Consider the following 26263-nt stretch of genomic DNA (forward strand, 5'->3'; position numbering starts at 1 on the left):
TGTGTGTGTGTGTGTGTGTGTGTGCGTGTCTGTGTGTCTGTTTGTGTGTGTGTGTGTGTGTGTTCCCCCTGCAGGAGAACGTCCAGGGTCCTCGCTGTGATCAGTGCAGAGATGGTACGTTCCACTTGGACCCGACCAACCCAAAAGGATGCACCAGCTGTTTCTGCTTCGGAGCCACCGACCGCTGCCACAGCTCCAGCATGAGGCGCACCGAGGTGCTCGTCTACATCCCATAATATGCTTGTTTTGTTAAACACAACCTGATGTTTGTGGTAGTTTTTCTGCAGCGAGCAGAAGTAACGAGCTGATCCTGACTCGAGCTCACAGTGTTTCAGAAAGCTGCTGAATGCTGTGACGCTTCCACATCCTCACTGATTTACTGACTTTGAGCCTCACAGCAGCCGTGTTGTCTCTGCAGGTCATGGACATGGAGGGCTGGGTGCTGCTGGGAGCCGACAGGCAGGAAGTCCCCGTAATCGTGTATCCAGATCAGGACCTGGTAGAGGCCGATATCACCGACGTGCCCGATGTTTATCAGGAGCTGTACTGGCACGCTCCAAACACTTACCTGGGAGACAAGGTGAGATATTCCAGTTAAAGATCAGTCAGGTGCTGTAAGAACCGGTCGGGCATGAAGAGGCACGGCGGGTCGTTGGAGTCTGAACACGCCTTTATCTGATGGATCCATGTGCACTCAGAGAGGATGAGGGTGAGCCAGCAGTGAGTCTGAGCCGTCTCCAGGTGCAGATCTGTTTTTAAAGCTTACGGCCTCACAGAATCCCAGAATCCCTCGCTCTGTTACAGACACGTCCCACACAGCCGACCAAAGGCTCAGACGGCTGTTTGGATACAGATCAGCAGCTTTCATGTGTGATTCAGCCAGCGTCACCCTTTATTCTGACGTTACGCTTCAACGACCGGCTTCAGATATCAGCCTGCTGCAACCTGCATGCGTGCAGCAGACGTGCAGGTTTTATCTGTCGCAGATAAACTGCAGGCCGCGCTGTGTTTCATCAGCCTGTAAGCCGCGTGGTGCTCTGTTTGTGTCTGAGCTTTGATCTGCTCCTGTCTGCACAGGTCTCCTCCTACGGAGGCTATCTCAGGTACCGTCTGCACACCCAGACCATGAGAGGAGACGTGCTGCCTCTGCCCGCTGAGGCCCCGAAACCCGACATCATCCTCAAGGTGCAAAGCACGCACACACACGTGCACACACAGACACACTCACACACACACACCTGTGCCCTCTCATATGTAGCGTTAGCTGTGTGTTAGCACGCTGACAGCTTTACTTCCTGTTTCTGTTGTCCAGGGTAACCAGATGACCCTGGTGTTCATGGAGAGAGAATACTCGTCCCCTGAGGAGCCTCACCTGGGCATCGTCCACATCGTTGAGGTAACGTCACCTGCACATTCTTCTGTAATATTAGAAAGCTGTTGACCCCTGACCCCATGAGAGGCCTGAGAAAGCCGTTTTAGAGATTCCCTGTAAACACTTGTGCAGCGTAAGCTCTGGTCCGGTAGTCCACCTCCACCACGTACCTGTCACTCAGCTGATGTCAGAACGTGACCTCACAGCGGAGCCGATGACGATGTTTTCTTTGTGTCCTTCCTGTGCTTACAGGGAAGTTTCCGTCACTTTCGGACCGGTAACCCGGTGTCCCGAGAGGAGCTGATGATGGTTCTGGTCGGGCTGGAGTCTCTGCAGATCCGAGCCCTGCACTCCCAGTCAGCCCAGTCCGTGTCGCTGCGTGGCGCCGTGCTAGAGGGTGCAGAGAGCATGCCTGTCGGACGCCACGCCAACAATGTGGAAATCTGCATGTGTCCCGCCAACTACCTGGGAGACTCGTGCCAGGTGAGGGACGGGGTTTGGATCTGGGTTTGTTAGGGTGTTTGGTGACTCGCAGAGAGGAGGCGGTGAAGGTGGATAAAGGTTAAAGGTCGTGATGTGTGTGTGCAGAAATGTGCTCCAGGGTACTACAGAGACACCATCGGCCTGTTCCTGGGGAAGTGTGTTCCCTGTAGCTGTAACGGACACTCGGACCAGTGTTTGGACGGATCTGGGATCTGTGTGGTGAGGAGCTCGGATCGCACGCTGCCTCCTGACGTCCTCTCGCTCTGATGTCACGGATCTCTAACCATTCTTGTCTCTGTCTGTCCGTCAGAACTGCCGGCACAACACGGCCGGCGACCACTGTGAGAGGTGCCAGGGGGGGTTCCTGGATAACAACAGCGTGGATGGTCAGGCCGTGACGTGCTCCAGCTGCCCCTGCCCGCTGAGAGCTCCATCCAACAAGTCAGTACCCCCACTTCCTATGCCTCAGCTGTATGTTTGTTGGGAATACTGGGAATTTAGCATGAATTTAAGGTTCAATGATTCAGCCACATTTAGCGTTTAGTTATCAGTAAATATGGAAGCTGAAAATGTTAAAGGCCCCACATTGCTGCCCTGAGGAACGCCACAAGTAACATTTCCTGTTTTTCCAACTAAGAGTCTCCCACGTGCTTTGATGCTGTCCTGATTTGTAGTTTTTCACTCTTCTTCCTTCCTGTCTGTCTGTAGTTTTGCGGAGGGCTGCGTGCAGAGAGGTGACAGCATGCAGTGTCGCTGTATGCCCGGCTACGCCGGACCGAACTGCGAAAGGTAAACGAGTGGAGCCGCGCTCCAGACGTCCGTACTAAGCATGCTCCTCACAGTGAGGTCAGCGGGCGACCTCGTCTCCATATACTCAGGGTTCAGGAGCTCCACCCATGTAAGAGGGCCAATCAGAAAAAATGTTGGTCTGCAGGGGGAGGAGCTTAAACAGCCTGTTTCAGACAGAGGATGAAGTGAGGGCTGATGGTGCTGAAATCACCCTGAAACGTTCTCAGTCACTAATAAATCAAATAAAAATTAATAATTTTATGAAATCTTGTTTGAATAATAAAGTTAAATATACAAATGAACGATATGCTGGTAGGAAGGAAAACGCCACACGCTGTGTATCCATACGATAATTTTATTAACTTTTAATCATCAGGTATTTCAGTTAAAAATGCTTCACCTGTCGGCCTCTCTCACAGGTGTGCCCCAGGTTTCTATGGCAACCCGGTGGTTCTGGGCAGCCGGTGTCAGACGTGCGATTGCAGCGGGAACTCGGACCCCAACATGCTGTTCACCGACTGCCACCCGCTGACGGGACACTGCCTCAGCTGCATGCACAACACGGCCGGGCCGCGCTGCGAGAGCTGTGCCCCCGGTTACTACGGCGACGCCATTAACGCCAAAAACTGCACCCGTGAGTTCGGTGTCCTGCGGTCACGTGATCAGGTTTGGCAGTGCAGGCTGCAGGTGGATTCAGCGTGTGTGTGCTTTCTAATGCAGAGTGTGACTGCTCTCCGTGTGGAACCGAGTCATGTGACCCGCACAGCGGACAGTGCCGCTGCAAGCCCGGAGTCACCGGGCCGCTCTGCGATCGCTGCGAGGTGAGAGTGCTCTCTGAGGTCACATCTCAACAACATCTGTCATTTAAACACGGCCGCCATGTTGGAAGTGGTCTAGAGCCGCACGAGGAGTCGACAGTGATCCACGCGGCGGCGCCATCTTTAGAACATATGAATGTAGCTCACACTCAGAAACGCCGCTGTCACAGTGTGATGACAGAAAGAGGTCTGTGAATACTTTTTAAAAACATACATTTTTCTAAATGAGTCACAAAAAATGAGCCGTATAAGAGGAGAAACGGCGTGCTGGGTCAGGTGATTCATGATGTAACGAGGTCAGAGGTCAGTCCTGCGGTGGGTGACGTGTTTGCTCAGTTTCAGAACACATATGTGAATTTCTAGAGTTATTCTAAAATGCTCATTCAGATTATTGTTACTCCTCCTCTCAGGACGGCTCGTTTGGCTTCGACTCGTGCTCCGGCTGCCGTAAGTGTGACTGTGACGCCGCTGCGGCGCTCGTCCAGCCGTGTGACCCTCAGAGCGGTCGGTGCGCCTGCAGGCCTGGAGTGAGCGACTCGAGCTGCCGGCAGTGCGCTCCTGGATTCTGGGACTACGGACCCAACGGCTGCAAGAGTGAGGAAACACAAACATCATCACACCTCACAAAAGAGGGGTTGGCGGGAAGGTTGGCGGGAAGGTTGGCGGGATGGTTGGCAGTCCGATCCCCGCCTGCTCCAGTCTGGTTGCCAAATATCCTTGGGCGGGATACTGACCCCAAGCTGCTCTCTGAAGCCTCCCCGTGTGTGTGACTGTTAGAAAGCCAGAGCTCAGGTAGATTAGCACAGGAACATGCGTGACACACACACAGATACCTGCTAACACCGCGCACAGCCGCCATGTTATTGGTCAGATGATGTCATTAAAGGCTCTGACGGCACAAAGAGGTCAGTGTGAGGCAGCTGCAGCGGGCTGATCAGTCACTGCGCTGCATGTTGGTGTGTTTAACCTGAAGCCCCTCCCTCACCTGCAGAGTGTGACTGCAGAGGAGGACACTGCGACCCGCGCACAGGTGAGTGTCGCTGTCCCGACGGGATGACGGGCCGACAGTGTGACGTCTGTTTGCAGAGGTACAGCGTCCCGACGGAGGACCGGCACGGCGTCCACTGCGAGCGTGAGTCTCACACACTCAGAGGCTCTTTGCAGCGTTTGTATTTAGATGAAGCTCAGCGTGTGTGTTTTTCTCTCAGTGTGCGACAGCTGCGTCGTCGTGCTGCTGGAGGATCTGGAGAGGCTCGACGACGACTTCCTGTTGGCGTCGGCTCGGCTGAGGAGCCTGAACGCCAGCTCCGTGGCCCGGGCTCAGCTGCAGAGCCTCGACAAGTCCATGGAGGACGCCGCTGTGAGTTCACGCACAAGCACACACCTGAGGCTGCGAACGCCGTGCTGCAGGGGCACTAATCAAACTCACTTTCCCATGATTCAGCGGGCCATTGAGGATTACAACAACACACTGCAAGACAGCCTGAGTCGCACCGACATGCTGGAGGCAGAAATCAGCACCATCAGTGAGGACATCGACGAGCTGCAGAACAAAGTGAGGAGCGCACACATACATACACACACACACACACACACACACACACACACACACACACGATTGTTCCGATGGTCCTGATCCACACTTTGGGAGCGCCTCCTGTAAAGGCCCGCTCTCCTCTGAGCTTTAATCCTGAGCCGGGGCAGCGAGGAGGGCGGGGTCTGCTGTGTCTCCGGTGGTGCATTCACGGGTGATCGGAAAAACCTGACTTCATGATGCAGACCTGTCACCGGGCTGTAGGCTAACGCTAACATCCCAGACTCACGGCGGCGATTCCTTGACGCCAGTTCGGTTTCCGTTTGTTCAAACTTTCTGTCGACGTTTTACAGGCAGCAGGAAGAAGAACACACAGGTTTGGAACACACGTGCGTCATTAACACACATAAAATCTGAGAGCTGTCTTTTTTTCCAGACGTCGGCGATGACCAGCCGGGTCGGCGAGCTGCACAGTGGCACAAACAGAACGTACCGGCGGGTCGAGGATGTGTTGTCCCTCCTCAGGAACGTGAGCGCCAATATAAACGGTACGGCGCGAGAACCGAGTTTAAAATCTGAAGAGCTGACAGGAGGCAGAGCGATGCTTGGACCCATGTGCTTGTGTGTCCGCAGACCTTCTGCTGAGGTCGAACAGTTCTTCGCTAAACGAGACGGAGGCAGAGGAGGATGGCGAGGAGAGGGAGAGGAAGATGAGGGAGGTGCAGGCCATGCTGAGGGAGATGAGGCACAGGAGCTGCACGGGTCAGAAGAAGATGGCCGACAAAGAGAAGGCAGAGGCTGAGAAACGTAAGTTTATTCATTTTAATGAGCCGTGATGAGCACGCTCAGTCTAACCCACAGACCGATCTGACGAGAGAGACGACCTTCAAAGTAAAACAGGAAATAAACAAGAGAACTAATACAGAACCAGGACATTAACACAGGAAGAGACCGAACTGACCCAAACTCTGCATGAAGCAGAACTCGCAGAGTGGGATGAAACACTCGACAGTGTCAGGAGGAACCAGACGCGCTCTGAGAAGAGATGAACATCAGATCAGGATCACAGACGACGAGTTAAGCTTTCAGCAGCTCGTCAGACCTGTGAACCAGCTCACACCTGTCCGAGAACGAGGGATGAAGTATCTGCTGTAACATCTGGATGTTTGATGGTTTTATTAAATGTCTCTGACTCGCTGCTGATGTCACTTCAGCGTTTAAAGGCTAATGAGCAGGTTTGTGTTTGAGCTGACAGGACGCCCGTCTGTGTCTCGTGTTCTCGTAGTGTTGGATCGGGTCAGCGGGCAGCTGGTGGACCGTCAGGAGGAAAACGACAACCTAACTCGATCCATCAGTGACCGTCTCTTCCGCCTCCACGCTGACACGATGGACCTCCGAGACGCCCTGAATGAGGCCGTGAACAACACGGCGAGAGCTGCCGAGATCAACAACGCCAACGAGAAAAGCCTGGACGACCACAACGTAAGAGCAGCAGAGGAAGGAACATGGAGAACGTGGAGGAGAACACCAAGTGATGACTAACCGCTGTCTGTCTGTCTGTCTGTCAGAGGAGGGTTGTGGACCTGCAGATGAAGTCGACCGAGGTGAGAAAACAGCTGAACGTGTCTGCGGATCACCTTCATCAAGTCAACAACGACGTGTGGTCCATGGTGCAGAACTCCAAAGAGGTTTGAATGTCACAAATTAAACTTGTCTGTGTGTGCGTGCGTCACAGATTTACAGGGGCCGCTTCATCTTCAGCACAGCCGTGATTCAGCCCTCAAAGTGTTCTCAGTCTGCCAGAATCTACGTCCTAACTGCTAACAGTGCTAACGCCTGCTAACACCGGCTAACAGTGCTAACACATGCTAACAGTGCTAACACCTGCTAACACATGCTAACAGTGCTAACACCAGCTAACAGTGCTAACACTTGCTAACAGTGCTAACACCTGCTAACAGTGCTAACAGTGCTAAAACCTGCTAACAGTGGTAACACCTGCTAACACCTGCTAAAAGTGCTAACAGTGCTAACACCTGCTAACACCTGCTAAAAGTGCTAACACATGCTAACAGTGCTAACACCTGCTAACACATGCTAACACCAGCTAACAGTGCTAACACTTGCTAACAGTGCTAACACCTGCTAACAGTGCTAAAACCTGCTAACAGTGGTAACACCTGCTAACACCTGCTAAAAGTGCTAACAGTGCTAACACCTGCTAACACCTGCTAAAAGTGCTAACACCTGCTAACAGTGCTAACACCTGCTAATGGTGAACCATGGCTGGTTACAGCTCAAAGATCCGAGGCTGTAGTTCGGACTGTTTCGTTGTTCTGGCGGGCTCAGAATTGTTGAAGATCAAAAACAAAAACTTTCTTCTTTAGGTCTTTACCTCCCCTTGACCAGGCTACGTCCCCTTCAGCTCTTTCTCTCCCTCAGGAGTACGAGCACCTGGCAGCTCAGTTGGATGGCGCCCGGATGCTGCTGGCCCAAAAGGTTCAGAATTTGTCTCAGACTAACTCTAAAATCCCGCTGGTGGAGAAGGCGGAGAAGCACGCTGAGCTGCTCGGTGCCCTGGCCATGAACCTGTCCAGGTAGGTGTACGACGTTTAGTTCTTGTGCTTCATGAAACCAAACACGACGAGCTGTGTGCGTCTGTCTGCAGTTTGATCGCAGAAACAAAGAAGGACGGATTCATAGACGTAACACAGTCGTACAACAAGATCGTCGTCAGCATTGAGGAGGCCGAGCAGGCCGCCAAGATGGCCAGCGAGGCTGCCAACAGCACATTAGAGGTAAAAAACCCCAAAATCACAAGTTTGTCCTTTGAGGTGACTTTAAAAACCGAAACTGAAAGTGTGTTGGTCTTGTTTTCAGAGCGTGAAGGGCCAGAACCTCGGTCAGAAGGCGGAGTCTCTGAAGAACCACAGCATGGATCTGAAGGATGAAGTGGAGAAGCTGAATGATGACCTGAACACCAGTAAGCCCAGTCTGGATTGCAGAGATTCATAAAGGAACCCTTTCATCTTCAGTTTGCATCACCTTCGTTTTTCTGCTGCAGCTCTGAGGCCGCAACTCGAAGATGCTCGGCGCCGGCTCCAGGACGCCAAAACCAAACAGGTTCAACTGAAGGAGGACCTGGAGGCGCTCCGGAGCAACCTCAACGCCACCAAAAGTACGACCGTTTAAAACACGTTGCGCTTACACGATTTGGGTATTTAAGGTTTCCCACGTGACTCCTCACCGCTCACGGCTTCCTGACGTCTTCTTCTTCTGTGCTGCTCAGACATCAGTGCACAGGTCAACGAAGCCAAGCAAACAGCGGCTAAGGCAAACAGGACGGCCACTGGCATCAACGACACCCTGCGTCCTATCAAAGAGCAGCTGGACGAATGGCAGCGCACTTACGGAGACGCCAACGCCACGAGCGAGGACATCAACACCGCCCTGATGGACGCCAACAACACCGGTGAGTGATAAACGCTCGCTGCCATGCGCTGTGGGGATGGTCGAAAGATTTCAGACCCGAGCACAGGCAGACGCAGAAACTGAGGTCAAAGTGAGATTAAATCCTGATAAATCAAAATCAATCAATCCAAAATCCGACTGATCACAGAGATTCCAAACAGCTGGAGCGAGCCAGAGACAGTAAATACAAGAGGCAAAAGGAAGTAGATCCAAAAACAAAGCATGAGTCTTTCAAAATAAAACAGGAAGCAACCAAACACAGAGATAATGTTTGAGCATATGAAAAGCTAAGAAAAATTCGAGACTGAACCAACGAAGACCCAACATACTCAACATATTCAACATACTCAAACAATCAAACGAAGAACTAACATTATATAAAATAATAAGACGGACGAATTCCACAAACATCTGAACTGTCCAGGGCACGACTCACCTGAATGTCTTTGAATTTCAGGACTTTAGGGATAAATGAGCAGTTTGAAAGAAATGATGAATTATTTAATTTGATTTTATGTATATAACACCAAATTACAGGAACAGTTCAAAGGTGCCACCTGCCACCACGTGTTTGGGGGTTATTTATGAGCTCCACCAAAATAAAAGCATGTCAAACTGAAAACTGCGACCAGTGTTGGTCAAGTTACTTGAAAAAAGTAATCAGTAACTAATTACTGATTACTTCCCCCAAAAAGTAATCCCGTTACTTTACTGATTACTTATTTTCAAAAGTAATTAATTACTTAGTTACTTAGTTACTTTTTAAAAACACGATTTACAACCTGAATAGGTGATAAAGAAATAGATCTTTCAGCCCAGTTCTATTTTTTCTGCATAATCCATCATACAAAATGTTATCAAATGGAAAAGTCTCTTTTTAAAACTTGTTTTAGTAACGCAGCGTTCCTACGGGAAAGTAACGGTAATCTAATTACCGTTTTTGCAATAGTAATCCCTTACTTTACTCGTTACTTGAAAAAAGTAATCGGATTACAGTAACGTGTTACAAGTAACGCGTTACTGCCCATCTCTGACTGCGACTAATGACAGACATCTAATATTCAGGAACCAGAAATGAAACTCGTCTCTAATCATTCATCAGGTCGCTGAGCCCTCCAAAGGTTAGGCTGGGGTTCTGTTTGAGCTGCACAGCTCAGATTGTAAGTTTTTAAATTGAGTGTCAGACATTAATTTTGTTTGCCTTTGAAAGGTGTTCCAACCAGGTAAAAAGGCCTGGATGTTACCTGAACACTCACTGTAGGGGGCGCTGGTGAGACATGAGCTGTAAATGTCTGTCTGTCTGTCTGCAGTGCACAGGCTGGGTGAAGCTATTCCTGAACTCTTGAAGAGGCTGGGTGACCTGCAGAATTACTCTGTTCAGATGCCAAACATCTCCGAGAACATCAACCGCATCCGACAGCTCATAGAGCAGGCGCGCAACGCTGCCAACAAGGTACACCCACAGACTGTATAAAAAGATGGACAGAACCAACAGTGTGGCCATATTTGGATGCTATTGCTAGCTAGCTTGGTTATCACAGATACCTGCTCATAGTGCTGAGTTGGGCGCTGTGTTAGTGCAGTGACCTCACAGCAGCCGTGTTATTGGTCACATGATGTCATTAAACATGCTCCGAAAGACTCCAACAGCACAAACACGGTCCAGAGGTCCAGTTTAGCCTAGCCGACAGCTAGCAGCTACAGCCACCTGTGTCAGCACCCACCTGTCTATAGAGGTCAAACAGTTTGTGTATGAGGCTGTAAACATGTTTATTTCGAATGTAAAGTTTTAACATGGGACTGACTCACTGCTGCCTCTGCTGGACGTCAGAGGAACTGCAGGTTTTGATTTGATCTTTCAGTCCTGGAGGTCAGTGCTGGGTGTTTCCATCAGAGGTTCTTATCACAATCAGATTACTTTACTAATCCCTAAGGAAATTATGTCATTCTAACAGTCTTTTATCATCATTGTACATGTACAGCTAAATTGTGGGTCCTAATAGAATATAAATCATAGACAACAGAGAAATATACACAAAATCATACACAGACACATTGGAGAACAAAATACTTGCAAAGTGATCGGAGGCAGTGGAAAGGACCAAGTGTGAGTGTGAGTGGGCTGAGGGATAAGGGTTACTCAGACCATGGCTCAGATTGGTGAGGTCGGTGTGTAGGGGTGGGGTGTGGGTGTGGGGGCGGGGCCAGTGTTTGTTAACAGTCTGATTGGCTGTGGGGGAAGAAGCTGTCAGTGAGTCTGGAGGTGTGGGAGACTGAGGAGCGGGAGAAGGCCTCAGCAGGACACGGAGGAAGTGCAGCCGCTGCTCGACCTTTGTTACCAGGGCGATGGTGTTGTGGGTCCAGGTGAGATCAGTGGAGATGTGGGTTCCCAGAAACCTGAAGGTGGAGACGGATTCCATTCATACTGAGAGGGGAGCAGACCTGTCTGAGCCTCCTGACGTCCATTACGAGTTCTTTTCCTCTTTCCCCATCCAGGTGAGCGTGTCCATGAAGTTTAATGGGAAATCAGGCGTTCAGGTGCGTACGCCGTCTAACCTGGCTGACCTGGCTGCTTACACCTCCATGAAGCTCCACATCAAGCTGCCGGACGCAGTGCGGACGCGGCGACAGTATGCTTCCAACAGTCAGTTTGTGTTCTACCTCGGCAACAAGAACGTAAGTGTGAGGACAGATTGGATTTCATGTCGCTCGTCAAGTCTGTCAGTCCTCGTCGGGGTGTGTCTTTATTAACTGTGATAAATTTAGGACTTAACTTGGTAATTTAGGACTCATGTGAACATTGGAGGTGTCGTGTATTTTAAATCTGTGTTTGGGGTTTGCAGCCGAGTCAGGAGTTCCTGGGCATGGCGTTGGTGGGGAAACAGCTGCACTGGTACTTTAACGTTGGAGGAGAAACTGCAGATGTGATGATGACAAACGACATCCAGTCCAAAGGAAGATTCAGCACCGTCTTGCTGGAGAGGTGAAGCGCACGATGTAACACAACACGGTGTCATTCGATTAAACATGAATGTTTATGCTAGCTGAGTGCAGGAGTTGTAGCATTGATCTGCTCCCCGTGTTGGTGCGCGTAGGATCCTGCAGCACGGTCTGATGTCCGTATCTACGGACACCACAACCACCAAACACTCCGCGGAGGCTGAAGGAGATCAGGGGCTCCTCAAACTCTCGGCCAATGACACCGTCTTCTATGTGGGAGGATATCCGAATACTTTCACAGTACGTACTGGAAGAGCTGTAAACCCACCAGTTACAGAGCGTTTCCCCATGTTACGCTTATTTTAGTCAGTACAATAAAACTGAGCAGGTGGAGCCAGAGTGAGAATAACTGAGAACACCTGTGTTGGTACGCAGGCTCGTTGATGTTTACACATTAGTGCCTCGACGACAGGAATAATGACGAGTTTCCACTTTCTCTGGTGTTTTTGTCTTTAGCCACCTGAAGTGCTCGCACTGCCCAACTTTCAGGGCTGCATTGAGCTGGACTATCTGAACGAGGAGGTGATCAGTCTCTACAACTTTGTGGACGTCTTCAATCTCAACACCATGGTGGACAGACCGTCTGGCAGGTCTGTCTGCTGTTCGTGCATCTCATTACATTTCAGTATCATTGTGTAAATGCAAACGTTTGTGTTCTTTCTGTTGAATTTAAGCTTATAGCTGAACACTGACGCTCACAGACGAGTGGATGAACGTTCATCACTTATTAAATGATGACTTTACAAAAATTTTTACAAACATTTTCTTATTTTCTAAGATACTCTGGTAAGTTTTAACTCATAACTTTGTCTCTTAAATACGTGTGTGTCTGTGTGTGTGTGTGTGTGTGTGTTTAACAAACAGGATAAGATCCACCTCTGAGTCCTGGGTCAGTGATGGAGCGTACTTTGATGGGACCGGCTATGCAAAGTTTAATTTTTCTCAGTTAGAAAAAATTTACATCGTGAAACAGGACATCAAACTGCTGTCGCAGAACGGGATCCTGCTGATGATGCAGAATGAGGTAACGCTGCTTATACGCTCACAGACCCTCAGAGGGCTGCTCACCTGTCTTTGTAAGCCCCGCCCCTATTATAATGAAAGAAGATGTTAGTTTCAGGCACTTCCTTATTCACAGCTCTTTAAACTGTTACGAAATCAGTTTCACCCCGGTTCTTTTTATTCCTCGGGCATCCAGAGACAGCACCGGACTCGGTAGTCATTTTCACAAAACCTTTATTCATCTTTATTCATCTTCATTTAAGCATGCATCTTCTAGAAGGAGAGACGTGCAAGGCCGGTGTCCCTCTGCAGATCTCTCACTCCTTTGTTTGTTACAGTCAGCTTTATAGAAGCGACCCCATCATAAAACCCCCATGGTGTGCTGCAAACTCTGTGTTTGTGTGTGTATGCACGAGCACGTGAGTGCCTGTTTGTGCGCGTACCCGTGTGTATGTGTGAGTGCACGTGAGTGAGTGTGCATGTAGGTGTGTGAGTGTAACAGTCAAAGCACTGTGTGTGTGTCTCTGTGTACGTGACTTCCTGCCGGTCATAAAAGTAATCTCCTCACTCAATCTACACCAAATTCCTTTAGACAACATACAAAACAGAGTTAACATATTACAAACACTGAGACCCCCACTCTGCATCCACTGGGCCATTGGCCTCTTGTTGTCTTACATTTACAGATAAGGTGGAGCGTCTCCTGCAATCCTACTTCTAAGTTATAACAATTATGACCGTTTATTAGATTCAGGTTAAAGCATCAGCATCAGCAACCCCCAACTGTAACTTCCTGTCTCCTTTTATGACAGCAGACCCCCAGTGTCAATAAATTCCTTTCCCTGTACCCAATTACACACACTCTCAGGCCTACAGCTAAACCAAACTGAAACACAGACAAATCCTTCCTTATTCCTCTGATCTAAACAAATGTAACACATCATATTATAATAATTATTTTCTTGTACTCACAACACACAATCCCTGACAGTTCATAGCAAAAATGCTGAAGGCCGTAACACAGAATAGAATAGAATAGAATGCATTTATCGTCATTGTACCTACAATAACATGACAGTGTTCCTCCTGTAAGAACTACAGAGAACAGTACATATACATTATTACAGTATTTAAATACACCAGACAAACAGATCACATGCACAGCATAAAGAGACTTCACAGAGTAATCAGGTGACCTTACTACGCCCACATGACTTATTATCAGGCTTTATTGACCATTGAGTCCAGTCAGTGCGTGCAGCACACAAAGCTGCCTCATTTCCACACTCGTGTTCTAGGTTATCTGCTAATAACCTGACATATTGGATTCACATTTGCAGGTTTTGCACTTCTTCCCTGGTCATCATCACTTCTGTTATTCTCTGTTTGTCGTGGTGACACTCGTGCAAATACGGAGCCTTCAGAAGAAGCTTGAGTTACTTTTTATACAGGGTAACTGGAAGAATGAACTTTTCTACTCGAGCACTCAGAGCGCTTTATACAACAGGCCCGAGCTGCAAAAGTGCAGATGTCCTGTGCTTCTACTGAAGTACAGATACTTATAAAAATACACTGATTCAACTTCTTTACTCAAGTACAGTAAAGAAGTATTTTGTACTTCATTAGCTCTGAACAAGCCTCATGCGCAGCAGCACTTTAACATTCAGGCTCTGATAGCTGCACCATAGGAGCCAACCTTCCCGTTAGTGGAAGGGTCGACCTCCTGGACCGGGGTCATGGCCATCAAATGTTCCCACTGTACACTGTTCCCACTGTACTTATCACACACATATCTGTATATTTTCCTGTGTAACTGGATTTTTTTTTCTGTCTGCTGTGCAGCAAAATCAGTTTGTGTGTGTGGCGGTGCTTCGTGGCCAGGTCAGGCTCTTCTATAATATTAATGGTTCTCTGGTGGACGTCGAGCCCGTGGCTCCGCCTGAACTCTTGAAGATGAGCAACGGCGAGTCCAACAGTGTGAGTCCCTCTGCGTGGTTTTTCATGTTCCTACTTTGAAAGCATGCCGATCACTCTGATTGCTCCTTTTAGTGGTCACTTTTGTGTACTTGTTTGTGATGTGCTGCATTTTTTCCCATATAGCTGGAGCTCTATGTCTTGCGTGACCAACTTATAGTGAGGAAAAACCAAAAAGAAGTCAGAAAGACTTACATAAAAGCCATCCCTCAATTTGACAACAGCTGTTACCTGGGTGGAGTGCCAGAGGACAAGATGCCTGAGATGTACGTGCACTAAGTTTCTTATTGCTCCATTTCTAAGCTAACGTTAGCGAGTTTGGAACTGCATGAGTGGAAAAGAGGCGCAGGGGCAGGGCTAAAGGGGGCATCTGGGGTGGCACAGGCCCTACTGACATTTGTATGTTGCCCCCTAGAATTGTTGTCATGCCAATGTGATCATGATTGGAGATTGGAGCAGAGGATGGGCAAATCTAACTCCTCTTTTTTAACATTATAAATGAAATATATAATATGAAAAATGTAATAAAGGCTTTTGAATTAAAACAAATGGAAAACAATAAATTATTAATTTTAATTAAACATGAAAAAGGATGTGTGAGACACTTACTTACTTATTCCACTTATTTACTATTTACTCTATTGAACATTCACTGTCCCATTTGACAGTAAACCCAACACGCGGAGCTACCTGCTGCGGTGAGCCTTGTTCCAAGGAAGCAGCTGAGAGTAGCTCTAATAATTCATCTCGTTACCTCGCCACTAAGTCTTGTGCTTTGGGGCTGCCTCATATGTTTTAATGCATGTTTATGTCGACAGGAGGCCTGTGAACTTTCAAACAGTGCCTTTGTTTAGTTCATTTTCCAGATTTGCACGAGTCCTATTATTACTGCCCTTCGTAATATCTTGGGACTTTTCTTTTGATTTAATTTGAAGTCTTCTGGGTTTGCTGGTCTCACTGAGTACTGTCTAGGCAGCTACAGAGATTTTAAGCATAAAGATGCTGATAGTTACTCGGTCAGCATCAGACAGCAGATTTAGGTTAGCAGCTAGCTGGTAAAAGTAGTATTTAAATAGTGGACACAAACCTGTAGGAAGTGTTTTCTAACGTGATTTAACATGTTGTGAACTTCTAGCTTCTAATTGGATTAAAATTCAAAGTTATTATCAGGGATGTGCTCTGGGTCACTAACACTGAGTTTTTCATTGTGTTTGTCTCCCCTCAGGTTAAAGGACAAGTTTCCTGACACGGGCTCTGTGAAGGCCTGTATCAGGAACTTGAAGGAAAGACAACAGTATATCAGCCTGAAGAAGGTGGAGACCTATGGGGTCAGCTTTGGCTGCCATGACAACCTGCTGGTAGGAGGACACACTGAACCCGTCAGCGTGTAACAAAAAGGAGTGAATGCAGGTTTTTCATGTCGTGTGTGTGTGTGTGTGTGTGTGTGCAGTTGGCTCGTGAGGGCTATTTCCCAGGTCAGAGCTACCTGAACTTTAATGTGATGGATCCTTCTAGCATCATGAACAACTTCTATGCCGGCCTTGGCTTCAGAACTGAGAAGACCGATGGACTCATGTTCTTCCACAAAAACCAGGTCAGAGGAAACCCTCAACCACTTCCTGTTGACCGTTGCCTCTCAGCTGTCTGTTTCCCGTATTCTTCCTCTGTCCTGATCTGTTGGATCTATGATGTGCTGACTTCTTCCTTGTTTCAAACTCTTGTGATTTGCTGTGGCCACAGGAGGACGTCTGTGAGGTGTCTTTGCATAAAGGCCACATCGTGGTGCAAGCCGGCAACCATTTGATTAAAACGCAGAAGACGTACAACGATGACATCAGTCATTACGTCACCATATACAACAATGTGAACGGGTAGGATGGCAGCGGTTACATTTTCCTCGCATCCACAGGAAGTAGCATTCCGAGTGTCATCTGACCTCTCTGCTTGTTTCTCAGGATACGTCTGTACGTGGACGATGTGCTGGAGATACCGGATCAGACCATCACAGTGAACCCAACAATGAAAACTGTCTTGTCCACGATGGGAAACACCTTCCTGGGAGGAATGCCCGAAAACCCGAACGACCTGATTGGATGCATTACTAATGTTTTCATCAAGAGGTTAGTTAAACATGACTTTCATGAGCCGCCTTCATAGATTTACTCATCAGCCTGTGTAAAATGACTGAAACGATTAAAGCTGTTGTGTGAGTTCAGCTTGAATTGTAATGTGTGTGTTTGCCGTCTGCAGGGAAATGGATACAGCGCAGGCAGTTTTGAACCTGCTGAAAGCCACTGACAATGTAGATGTTTCTATGAAGTGTCCTGCTGCTAAACAGCCTCAGCAGATCATTGCTACTCAACCAAAACAGAGCACCAAGCGCAAGGTACACACACAGCACCAAGCGCAAAGTACACACACAGCACCAAGCGCAAGGTACACACACAGCAACAAGTGAAGGTACAAACACAACACCAAGCGCAAGGTACACACACACAGCAACAAGCGAAAGGTACACACAGCACCAAGTGAAGGTACACACAAAGCACCAAGCGCAAGGTACACACACAGCAACAAGTGAAGGTACAAACACAGCAACAAGTGAAGGTACACACACAGCACCAAGCGGAAGGTACACACACAGCAACAAGTGAAAGGTACACACACAGCAACAAGTAAAGGTACACACACAGCAACAAGTGAAGGTACACACACAGCACCAAGCGCACGGTACACACACAGCACCAAGCGCACGGTACACACACAGCAACAAGTGAAGGTACACACACAGCAACAAGCGCAAGGTACACACACAGCAACAAGTGAAGGTACACACACAGCAACAAGCGCAAGGTACAAACACAGCAAAAAGTGAAGGTACACACACAGCACCAAGCGCAAGGTACACACACAGCAACAAGTGAAGGTACACACACAGCACCTAGCGCAAGGTAAACACACAGCAACAAGTGAAGGTAAACACACAGCAACAAGCGAAAGGTACACACACAGCAACAACAATAAGACGTGACCGTAGCTGTGATAAATTTAAGGTTTTCTCTCTTAGGGGAAGCTGAAGAAGCCGTCAGGATCTCGCAGTCGTAACACTAGGGACTCGTGTCAGGGTGAGCTGTCACACCACGAGAGGGGAGCGACGCACTTCAGTGGCTCCACCCACAGCTTCCAGAGATACGACATCCTGCCCAGTTCGTTCGGCTCCACGTGAGTGTGAAAGAAACTTTAAGAAGTCCAGTCACTTTCTTTCTAAGCTCCTTACATGCCATCATCTGGATGACTGAGAACCTACACAGACACAAGCTGCTAAACAGACTCCGCCCCCTCGTATTCAAGGACCAAACTACAGCTCAGATGCTCGTGTTTCTCTGTCTGCAGGCCTCACATCTCCATGCTGTTGAGGATCAACTCATCTGACGGGCTGGTGCTGAGCGCCACCAGCAGGCAGCGAGGAGGAGGCGCGATGACGCTCAGAGTCTCAAACGGCCACGTGCTGCTTCAGTTTGGGAAGAGGTTTAACCTACGCAGCCACCGGAAGTACAACGATGACCAGTGGCACACGGTGAGCACGCACAAAAACACATGCACACGAACACACATACTTGTTTTCATAACTTAGTGAGGACATCTCATTGACATAATGCTTTCCCTAGCTGCTTACCCATCAAAAATGAATGCCTAACCCTCAGCCTAATCCTAACCATAACCTAACTGTAACCCTGACACTAAAACCACGTTTTGGTTAGCATGTTAGCGTCGAGGTAACGTTTTCTGCTACCAGCTGTGTTTGTGTCTCAGACCCACCTGAGTTTACCTGAATGATGTAACCTGATCGCTCCGTGTCCTGCAGGTGTTCATAAAGCTTGAAGGGCAGAAGATGAGTCTGATCGTGGACGGTATCAGTGTTCAGTCCAACAGGATATCTGGACGAGACCGGACTCGTCTCACCGCACCTTTATACGCAGGGGGAGTCCCTGCCTCTCTGGCGGTAAGCGTTTCTCCTGCTGGTTCCACGCTCAGGCTGACACCTCTGTGCAGTGAAGGTCGCGCCTTTCTGCTCTTCTTCACGCTCGGTACCGAAGCTCTGTGCTCTTTCTTAACCTCAGGGTCCGGGTTCTTCCGGGTTTGTGGGGTGCATCCGGGATCTGATGCTGAACGGAGCCCCTGCAGGAGACCCCGCTCACAGCCAGGGGACAGTGCCCTGCTTCGTGACCCCTCTGCAGCCCGGAGCCTACTTTTCTGGACGGGGAGGACACATCATGATCGGTACGTACCGTTAGTTTCTGTGCACGTGTCGGCCACATTGGGTCGTCATGTCTGAGCGGCGCCTCTGTCCCTCCCTGCAGATGAGTCCTTGGCTCTGAGTCGGGATCTGGAGATTCAGCTCGAAGTTCGACCCATCGTGGACTCTGGGCTGCTGTTGCATGCTGGGACGTCATCTGACCACCACCTGAGCTTAATTCTCATCCAAGGAAAGGTGAGACTTGGACAGCGTTTCTCCTAAACGTGCTCTACTTGCTGTTTTTCAGGTTTTAAATTTGTGACGTCAAGTATTTTTATTTCTGAATGTTTTTATATCATAACTTAAAAAAATGACTCAGCTTCCTCTGAAAAGACGACATAAAGGAGAGCAAAACAGAAATAGTTCACACAAAATCACAGTCCAGTGTCTGCACGTCCCCCACGGGGGGAGGAGTCAGCGTGTAACAGCCAGACCTCCAAATAAGACCTGAACATCAGCTTAGAGCTGCAGGTATCTTCAGTTTGCAGTGCCCCACTGTTCCCCACTCCCACTCAAATCAGTTCAGTTCAGTTTTATTTATACAGCGCCAAATCACAACAACAGTCGCCTCAAGGCGCTTTATATTGTACAGTAGATCGTACAATAATAGATACAGAGAAAAACCCAACAATCATATGACCCCCTATGAGCAAGCACTTTGGAGACAGTGGGAAGGAAAAACTCCCTTTTAACAGGAAGAAACCTCCAGCAGAACCAGGCTCAGAGAGGGGCGGGGCCATCTGCTGTGATTGGTTGGGGTGGGAGAAGGAAGACAGGATAAAGACATGCTGTGGAAGAGAGACAGAGATTAATAACAAGCATGATTCAGTGCAGAGAGGTCTATTAACACATAGTGAGTGAAGAAGAAACACCCAGTGCATCATGGGAATCCCCCAGCAGCCTACGTCTATTGCAGCATAACTAAGGGAGGATTCAGGGTCACCTGGTCCAGCCCTAACTATATGCTTTAGCAAAAAGGAAAGTTTGAAGCCTAATCTTAAAAGTAGAGATAGTGTCTGTCTCCTGAATCCAAACTGGAAGCTGGTTCCACAGAAGAGGGGCCTGAAAACTGAAGGCTCTGCCTCCCATTCTACTTTTAAATACTCTAGGAACAACAAGTAAGCCTGCAGTGTGAGAGCGAAGTGCTCTAATAGGGTGATATGGTACTACAAGGTCATTAAGATAAGATGGGGCCTGATTATTTAAGACCTTGTATGTGAGGAGCAGGATTTTGAATTCTGGATTTAACAGGAAGCCAATGAAGGGAAGCCAATACAGGAGAAATCTGCTCTCTCTTTCTAGTCCCTGTCAGGACTCTTGCTGCAGCATTTTGGATTAACTGAAGGCTTTGCAGGGAGTTTTTAGAACTTCCTGATAATAATGAATTACTCAGTCATATCTTCATCGGAAAATAGTCACCAATAACTCATCAATAATCATTTCAGAGGACTATATTATCACAATACTTCGCTCACGATGTGACATTATTGCAATTTACTGCCTTTCTTCAACTTTTACAATTAAAACACAAATTAAAGCAAAATTAAATAATCATTTGCACATAAGATGTTTAATGTGTATCATATTTGCTACATGCAGCATTTTTGGCGATTTTATATGTTAAACATCTATCGTGGAATTTCTGTAGGCTTTCTGGGGGGGGGAGATCATGCATCAGAAATGACACACGTGACTTTACCGGGTTAGAAATGGGGCTGGTGGTTGTGGCGTGCGGTCCTTCCTGCTAATTTGATACGCTCTCGGAAGAAGACGCTGCAATTTTACGAACTCCCTGGAAAACTGCTCGGTTTGTGGCATCTTGTGAAGATTGTGAAAAGTAAACAAGTGTTGTGATCCTGACTGCATGCACGCATGCTAGCAACTGCCACAACTAGCTAAACGTAAGCTAAAGTGGCAGTTTTTGTTTTTGACGCTGTCGCGAGATTTCGGAATAGCACCACTTACCTCAACAACCAGTTGTGAAAGCTGCATCAACCTGAGCCAAAAAGTGATCGAGCTGGAACAAAGGATATCCACGCTATACCAAATCCAGGGGGCTGAACGCGAACTTGACACGATCCTCCTTGGCAAAGCTCAAACCACCGCTACTAGCGCTGAGCTAGCTGACACAGTGCACCACCCAGCTGTTGTGTCCCAAGATCCCGCCAACAGTCAACCCAGGCTCCCAACTTGTGTCGCTGGTGTTTCTGCCACGGACGAGAACTGCTGGTTTCAACTAGGGGCCAGACCCAAGGCTCTGGTCAGCTCCACTCCAACCAGCGCCATGGACCGTGGTTGAGACGCGCGGTGGCTGCAGAGGGGCCAAGAGGATCCGTCACTCGCACCCTCACCCCTCCGGTGCGGTAGTGCTGGAGAATAGATTCAATGTCCTGGATCCTGTGGACTTTCCTCCTCTGACCGCTAGCCCTCGCCATCCCGCTGTGTCGCTGAGGTCTGCGCCATCTCCACCACTACGTCCCCGGAGCTGCGGCGGGCAGCCCGACGCTGTGGTGCAAACTCACCGCGGAGAGCTGTGCTTTACCCTGGCTCCTCGGAGAAGAGGACCCACGGCGCGGCTACCTGGGAGTCACTCACGCGGTCTGGCTGGTGCATCTCCATTTGAACACCCCCGGTGCCGCGGCGCGGGCGTCTCAAATGGCCAGCGGTCCCCGGTGGCGCCTCCTCTCTCCACGCTGGTCCTCGGGGATTCCATCGTCAGGAACGTGCGGATGAGGGGGGCACTCACGCTGTCGTTCCCGGGAGCCACCGTCGTCGACATAGTGGACGGAATTCCCAACATCCTGGCGTCCCACCCACAGGCCAACCGGTTGCAGGTGAGTGCTTTTATCTCCGGGCCCACCCCCACCTGCGGCAGAGGGATAGGCCGTTTCAGCCGGCTGCTCAGCCTTAACACCTGGCTTTCCTCCGCCTGTGTCTCCCACGGTGTGGGTTTTATTAACAATTTTGATGCCTTCTGGGAGAGGAGGCATCTTTTTGGGGCAGACGGGCTCCACCTCAATGCCTGGGGACGCCGTTTGCTGTCCGCCAATTTGGCATACAGCACTCCCGCACACGGCCCTGTCATTACCCCAAACCGAGGGCGTTTATCAATATGCGTACTTGTGCGTACTTGCGTTCTCGTGTACTCGTGATACGTCATCAGTCGGAGACCAAGTACTGTTCCAATTCGAAGTACGCATCACGCCGAGAACGCGAAAAAGTCCCGGATGTGTTCTCGCTCCGCCCGTTTTATCGAGCATGCATCGGTGTAGACTTGGGACAGCTAAATATCCCAGAATGCATTTCGTCCAAAACTCAACAGCAGACTCCCGGCACATCGTTTCCAACCCCCCCACCCCCCCAAACCGCTCGCGGACTTCTCACTACTCAGGTTAAAGAAACCCCAGCAGCTGTCTATAGTATTGAGTGTCCACTAGAATAGAAATAAAAGCGTTCTAACATCTCACCTGCTTGTTTTTATTAAGGTATGTACACGTATGTACATGCACACTATTTTTATTAATAGAGGTTTCACTACTGAGGTTAAAAATGATATATAAGTCACTTAGATCACTTCTAAATGTTAATGTTTGGTTTATTTCAGTGTTTTATTTGTTCCTGAGTAAACTGGTTTGGCTGTGATTAAAGTTAAGCTTCATAACATGTTACTCACAGTTAAATTAAGAGGGGACGGCAGTAAAAACTCCGGACCTGTGACATCATCACGTACGCTGGTGTTCCGACTGTACAAATCACGAGTCCGTGCTCGCGTTCTCGGCGGGTACGTACTCACCGAGAACGCGAGTACGTACTCGCGTACTTGGGCATTGATAAACGGCCTGACACTACCCGCTGATCTGTCCGCCACTGACTGATGTCCCCCTGGTCCCAGCTCCTATATTTGTTCCACTTTTAACAGTAATACACAAAACTCTGGACTCGGACCTCTCTCTCCCACAGTCAACACAATACCCGTCATAATCACAAACAGAGAGCAACACAATTATCATAAATCCAGCAACTCCAAAAACATTAATAACCTCCGGCCTCTTCAAAAATGTCAACATCCATTGAACTCTACTGTCAAAAATCCACCAGTCTCAATCAGTATGGCACTTTTAAATGTCCGCTCTCTGTTGAATAAGTCTTTTATTATTAATGATTTAATTTTAGATAATAAACTTGATTGTTTATTTTTAACTGAAACATGGCTGGGTTCGGATGCACCAGTTGTTCTCACTGAGGCCTCCCCACCAAATTTTAATTTCTCCTTTTCTATTAGAAGTGGTAAGAGAGGTGGTGGGACTGCATCTTTAACCAACAACACACTCACCACCAAACAAATTTTATTTGATCATTTTACCACTTTCGAATTCCACGCTATTGTTTTTAGCAGCCCTCCAGTTTTATCTGTCATTTATCGACCACCTAAAGACAGTGCTGCTTTTATCAAGGAATTCTCAGAATTTTTAACAAACATACACTCAAAGTATAACATGATAATTCTAACCGGTGATTTTAACCTGCACATAGATAATCCTTCTGACCCTGCATCAAAAGAATTCTTAAACATTCTTCATTGTATGGATTTTACCCAGCACGTCATGCAGCCGACTCACAACAGAGGACACACTCTGGACCTGGTCATCACCCATGGGCTGTCCACCAGTGTGTCCTCTGTTGTTGACTTGGCTGTCTCTGACCACTACTGTGTGTTTTTTAACATCACCGGTTTTATTCAGCGGGAGACCTCGGTGCGAACTGTGAGGAGGCGCTATCTAACCTCTGAAGTGGCTGCAAATTTTACCAGGATTTTAGACGAATGCCCCCCTGTGATTCTACCTGCACCCTGTGATTTTATTTTTAATCATTTTAACAGCAAACTGAAGAAAAGCCTTGACTCCGTTGCTCCACTCACCACCAAAAAGATTAACGTAAAACGTGTATCACCCTGGAGAAACGAAGAAGTCAAAACACTCAAAAGAAATTGCAGGGCAGCAGAAAGGAGATGGAGGAAAAATAAAAATGAAATCAACCATCAAATACTTTGCGAGCAACTTAAAATGTACAATAATACACTAAGGAATTCAAGAAATTCATACTTCGCCAAAATAATCAGTAATAACAGAAATAATCCCAAGGTCCTCTTCTCCACCATAGATCATTTATTTAACCCTGATTTTAACAGCTCCCAAAGACTCCCACAGACTCACTCTGTGAGCAGTTTGCAGACCACTTCAGGGGAAAAATCAACACCATCAGATGTGATATTTTATCTTCTCATGATATGATTTTAAACACATCTGAGGGCTCGATTGTACCTGAGGAGACACTGGACAGCTTTGTCCTGGTTAATGCTGAGAACCTTAAGAAAGTTTTCTCCACAGTGAGACCCACCACATGTCTTTTAGATCCAATCCCCTCTCCACTTTTTAAAACACTTTATGGATTTGTTGAAGCTGAGCTTTTATACATGATGAATTGCTCTCTTCAGTTGGGCGTCTTCCCTGCTGCCTTTAAAACGGCGGTGGTGAGGCCCCTTCTGAAGAAGAGCAATTTGGATTGTAATGATTTTAATAACTACAGACCTGTATCCAACTTACCATTTTTAACCTCTTAAGCCCCAACGCCCCCTGATACGGGGGCAAAAGGCAGGAGATCAGGTAGGCTTGGGGCTTAAGAGGTTAAGTAAAATTTTAGAAAAACTTGTTTTTACTCAGATTAATGATTTTCTGAATGATAGACAGATCCTAGAGATATTTCAGTCTGGATTTCGGGTGAACCACAGCACAGAGACCGCTCTCCTAAAGGTTTTAAATGATCTTAGATGTAACTGGGACTCCCAGAAGCTCTCAGTCCTGGTGCTACTGGATCTAAGCGCAGCTTTTGATACAGTAGACCACGCTATTCTTTTAAACAGATTGAAACACATGGTGGGCCTCTCTGGTGCTGTACACAACTGGTTCACTTCCTATCTCTCAGACAGAACTTTTATGGTGTGTATGGATACATGCTCCTCTAAGATCCATAAAATGACATGTGGTGTGCCTCAAGGGTCGGTTTTAGGCCCTGTACTTTTTAATTTGTATATGCTCCCTCTTGGCGGTGTCATCAGGAGGCATGGAGTGAACTTCCACAGTTACGCTGATGACACTCAGCTGTACATCTCCGTGTCTCCTGATGACACCAGACCAATGGATGCCCTTTTTAACTGTATTCTAGATATAAGATCTTGGATGGCAGAAAACTTTTTACAGCTTAACCAGGACAAAACTGAAGTTTTAATCATCGGTCCTGAGGCTCAGAGAGAGAAACTCTTGTCTAAATTACAGGCATATTCACTATGCCCTTCACTACAAGTGAAAAACCTGGGTGTTATTCTTGACTCTGAGCTTGGTTTTATCTCACATATTAAACATGTAACCAAAATTGGATTTTATCATCTAAAAAATATAGCCAGAGTCCGCCCTATTCTCTCTCGGGCCAACACGGAGATGCTGATGCATGCTTTTATTACCAGTCGCATTGATTACTGTAATGCCCTGCTCTCTGGTCTCCCCAAAAAGAATATTTCACCTTTGCAACTTTTACAAAACTCTGCAGCTCGTGTGCTGACGAAGACCAGAGGGCGGGCCCACATTACACCGGTTTTACAATCGCTGCATTGTCTCCCCGTGTGTTTCAGGATCGATTTTAAAGTTCTTTTATTGGTTTTTAAATGTCTTAATGGTCTTGGGCCTTCTTATCTCTCAGATCTGCTTTTACCATATGAACCCTCGCGGACCCTGAGGTCCTCTGGTACTGGCCTTTTGATTGTCCCTAAAGTCAGGACACATACTCACGGAGAGGCAGCTTTTCAGTGGTATGGTCCTCGACTGTGGAACAGCCTGCCGGAGGAGCTCAGGGCCGCAGAGAACGTTCATGTTTTTAAAAACAGGCTCAAGACCCACCTTTTTAATTTAGCTTTCACCTAACGTTTATTTATTTTATGCTTATTTATTCTATCCTGTTATTCTATTTATATTATTAATTTAGGTTTTACCTAATATTTATTGATTTTATTCTTATTCATTTTTTATCTTCTTACTCTATTTATATTTATATTTATATTGTATCACATTTTTATTTATTTTATCTCTTTATCCTGTATATATTCTTATTGGGTCATATCTCCGGTGTTTCCTCGGAGGGGGCTCTCTGCACCGGGGCTGTGATCGACCGTGGCTGCTGGGGCTCTGTGGATCCTCTCAGCCTGGCTGGGGGGCTTCTTTGCCTCCCTCCTGCTGCGTGCCCAGCCTGGAGGCTGCGGTCTGTGACCGGCTCCCTGTGATAGTGTTTCCTCACTTGGCTCATGTGTACCCAGCCCAATTTTACTCTTTAAGAGTGTGTGTGTGTGTGTGTGTGTGTGTGTGTGTGTGTGGGTGTGTATTTATCCATGATCGTTTATGTTAATGAGAGTGTGGGGAGTGAGTTGGAGGGCGGGGTGGGCTGCTTTTAACCATGTAAAGCACTTTGTGCTACAT

At 47.9% G+C, this 26263-nt stretch overlaps 1 protein-coding gene across 2 annotated transcripts in view; it reads left to right on the top strand.

The window, feature by feature from the left end:
* lama5 (laminin, alpha 5) overlaps positions 1-26263 on the top strand; it is a 94332-nt gene that overhangs the window by 66454 nt on the left and 1615 nt on the right. For both annotated transcript variants that reach the window (XR_010091795.1, XM_063463421.1), the window contains exons 36-76: positions 75-215; positions 419-580; positions 1078-1185; positions 1313-1396; positions 1625-1855; positions 1961-2074; positions 2166-2296; positions 2564-2644; positions 3064-3278; positions 3365-3465; positions 3873-4056; positions 4454-4594; positions 4671-4822; positions 4907-5017; positions 5433-5544; positions 5630-5803; positions 6282-6478; positions 6565-6684; positions 7439-7593; positions 7665-7794; positions 7877-7979; positions 8061-8174; positions 8286-8468; positions 9778-9920; positions 10964-11143; positions 11311-11450; positions 11563-11707; positions 11924-12057; positions 12332-12491; positions 14312-14446; positions 14570-14709; positions 15669-15801; positions 15894-16037; positions 16184-16314; positions 16399-16563; positions 16694-16829; positions 17511-17665; positions 17837-18020; positions 18309-18446; positions 18565-18724; positions 18805-18935. Coding sequence is in view for 1 of the 2 variants with exons in the window: in XM_063463421.1 (XP_063319491.1) it covers positions 75-215; positions 419-580; positions 1078-1185; positions 1313-1396; positions 1625-1855; positions 1961-2074; positions 2166-2296; positions 2564-2644; positions 3064-3278; positions 3365-3465; positions 3873-4056; positions 4454-4594; positions 4671-4822; positions 4907-5017; positions 5433-5544; positions 5630-5803; positions 6282-6478; positions 6565-6684; positions 7439-7593; positions 7665-7794; positions 7877-7979; positions 8061-8174; positions 8286-8468; positions 9778-9920; positions 10964-11143; positions 11311-11450; positions 11563-11707; positions 11924-12057; positions 12332-12491; positions 14312-14446; positions 14570-14709; positions 15669-15801; positions 15894-16037; positions 16184-16314; positions 16399-16563; positions 16694-16829; positions 17511-17665; positions 17837-18020; positions 18309-18446; positions 18565-18724; positions 18805-18935 (5898 nt within the window). In the remaining variant the exon portion in view is untranslated. The remainder of the gene's footprint in view (positions 1-74; positions 216-418; positions 581-1077; positions 1186-1312; positions 1397-1624; positions 1856-1960; positions 2075-2165; positions 2297-2563; positions 2645-3063; positions 3279-3364; positions 3466-3872; positions 4057-4453; positions 4595-4670; positions 4823-4906; positions 5018-5432; positions 5545-5629; positions 5804-6281; positions 6479-6564; positions 6685-7438; positions 7594-7664; positions 7795-7876; positions 7980-8060; positions 8175-8285; positions 8469-9777; positions 9921-10963; positions 11144-11310; positions 11451-11562; positions 11708-11923; positions 12058-12331; positions 12492-14311; positions 14447-14569; positions 14710-15668; positions 15802-15893; positions 16038-16183; positions 16315-16398; positions 16564-16693; positions 16830-17510; positions 17666-17836; positions 18021-18308; positions 18447-18564; positions 18725-18804; positions 18936-26263) is intronic.

This window comes from Pelmatolapia mariae, linkage group LG20 (genome assembly GCF_036321145.2).
Source record: "Pelmatolapia mariae isolate MD_Pm_ZW linkage group LG20, Pm_UMD_F_2, whole genome shotgun sequence".
In the NCBI taxonomy this organism is placed as follows: domain Eukaryota; kingdom Metazoa; phylum Chordata; class Actinopteri; order Cichliformes; family Cichlidae; genus Pelmatolapia; species Pelmatolapia mariae.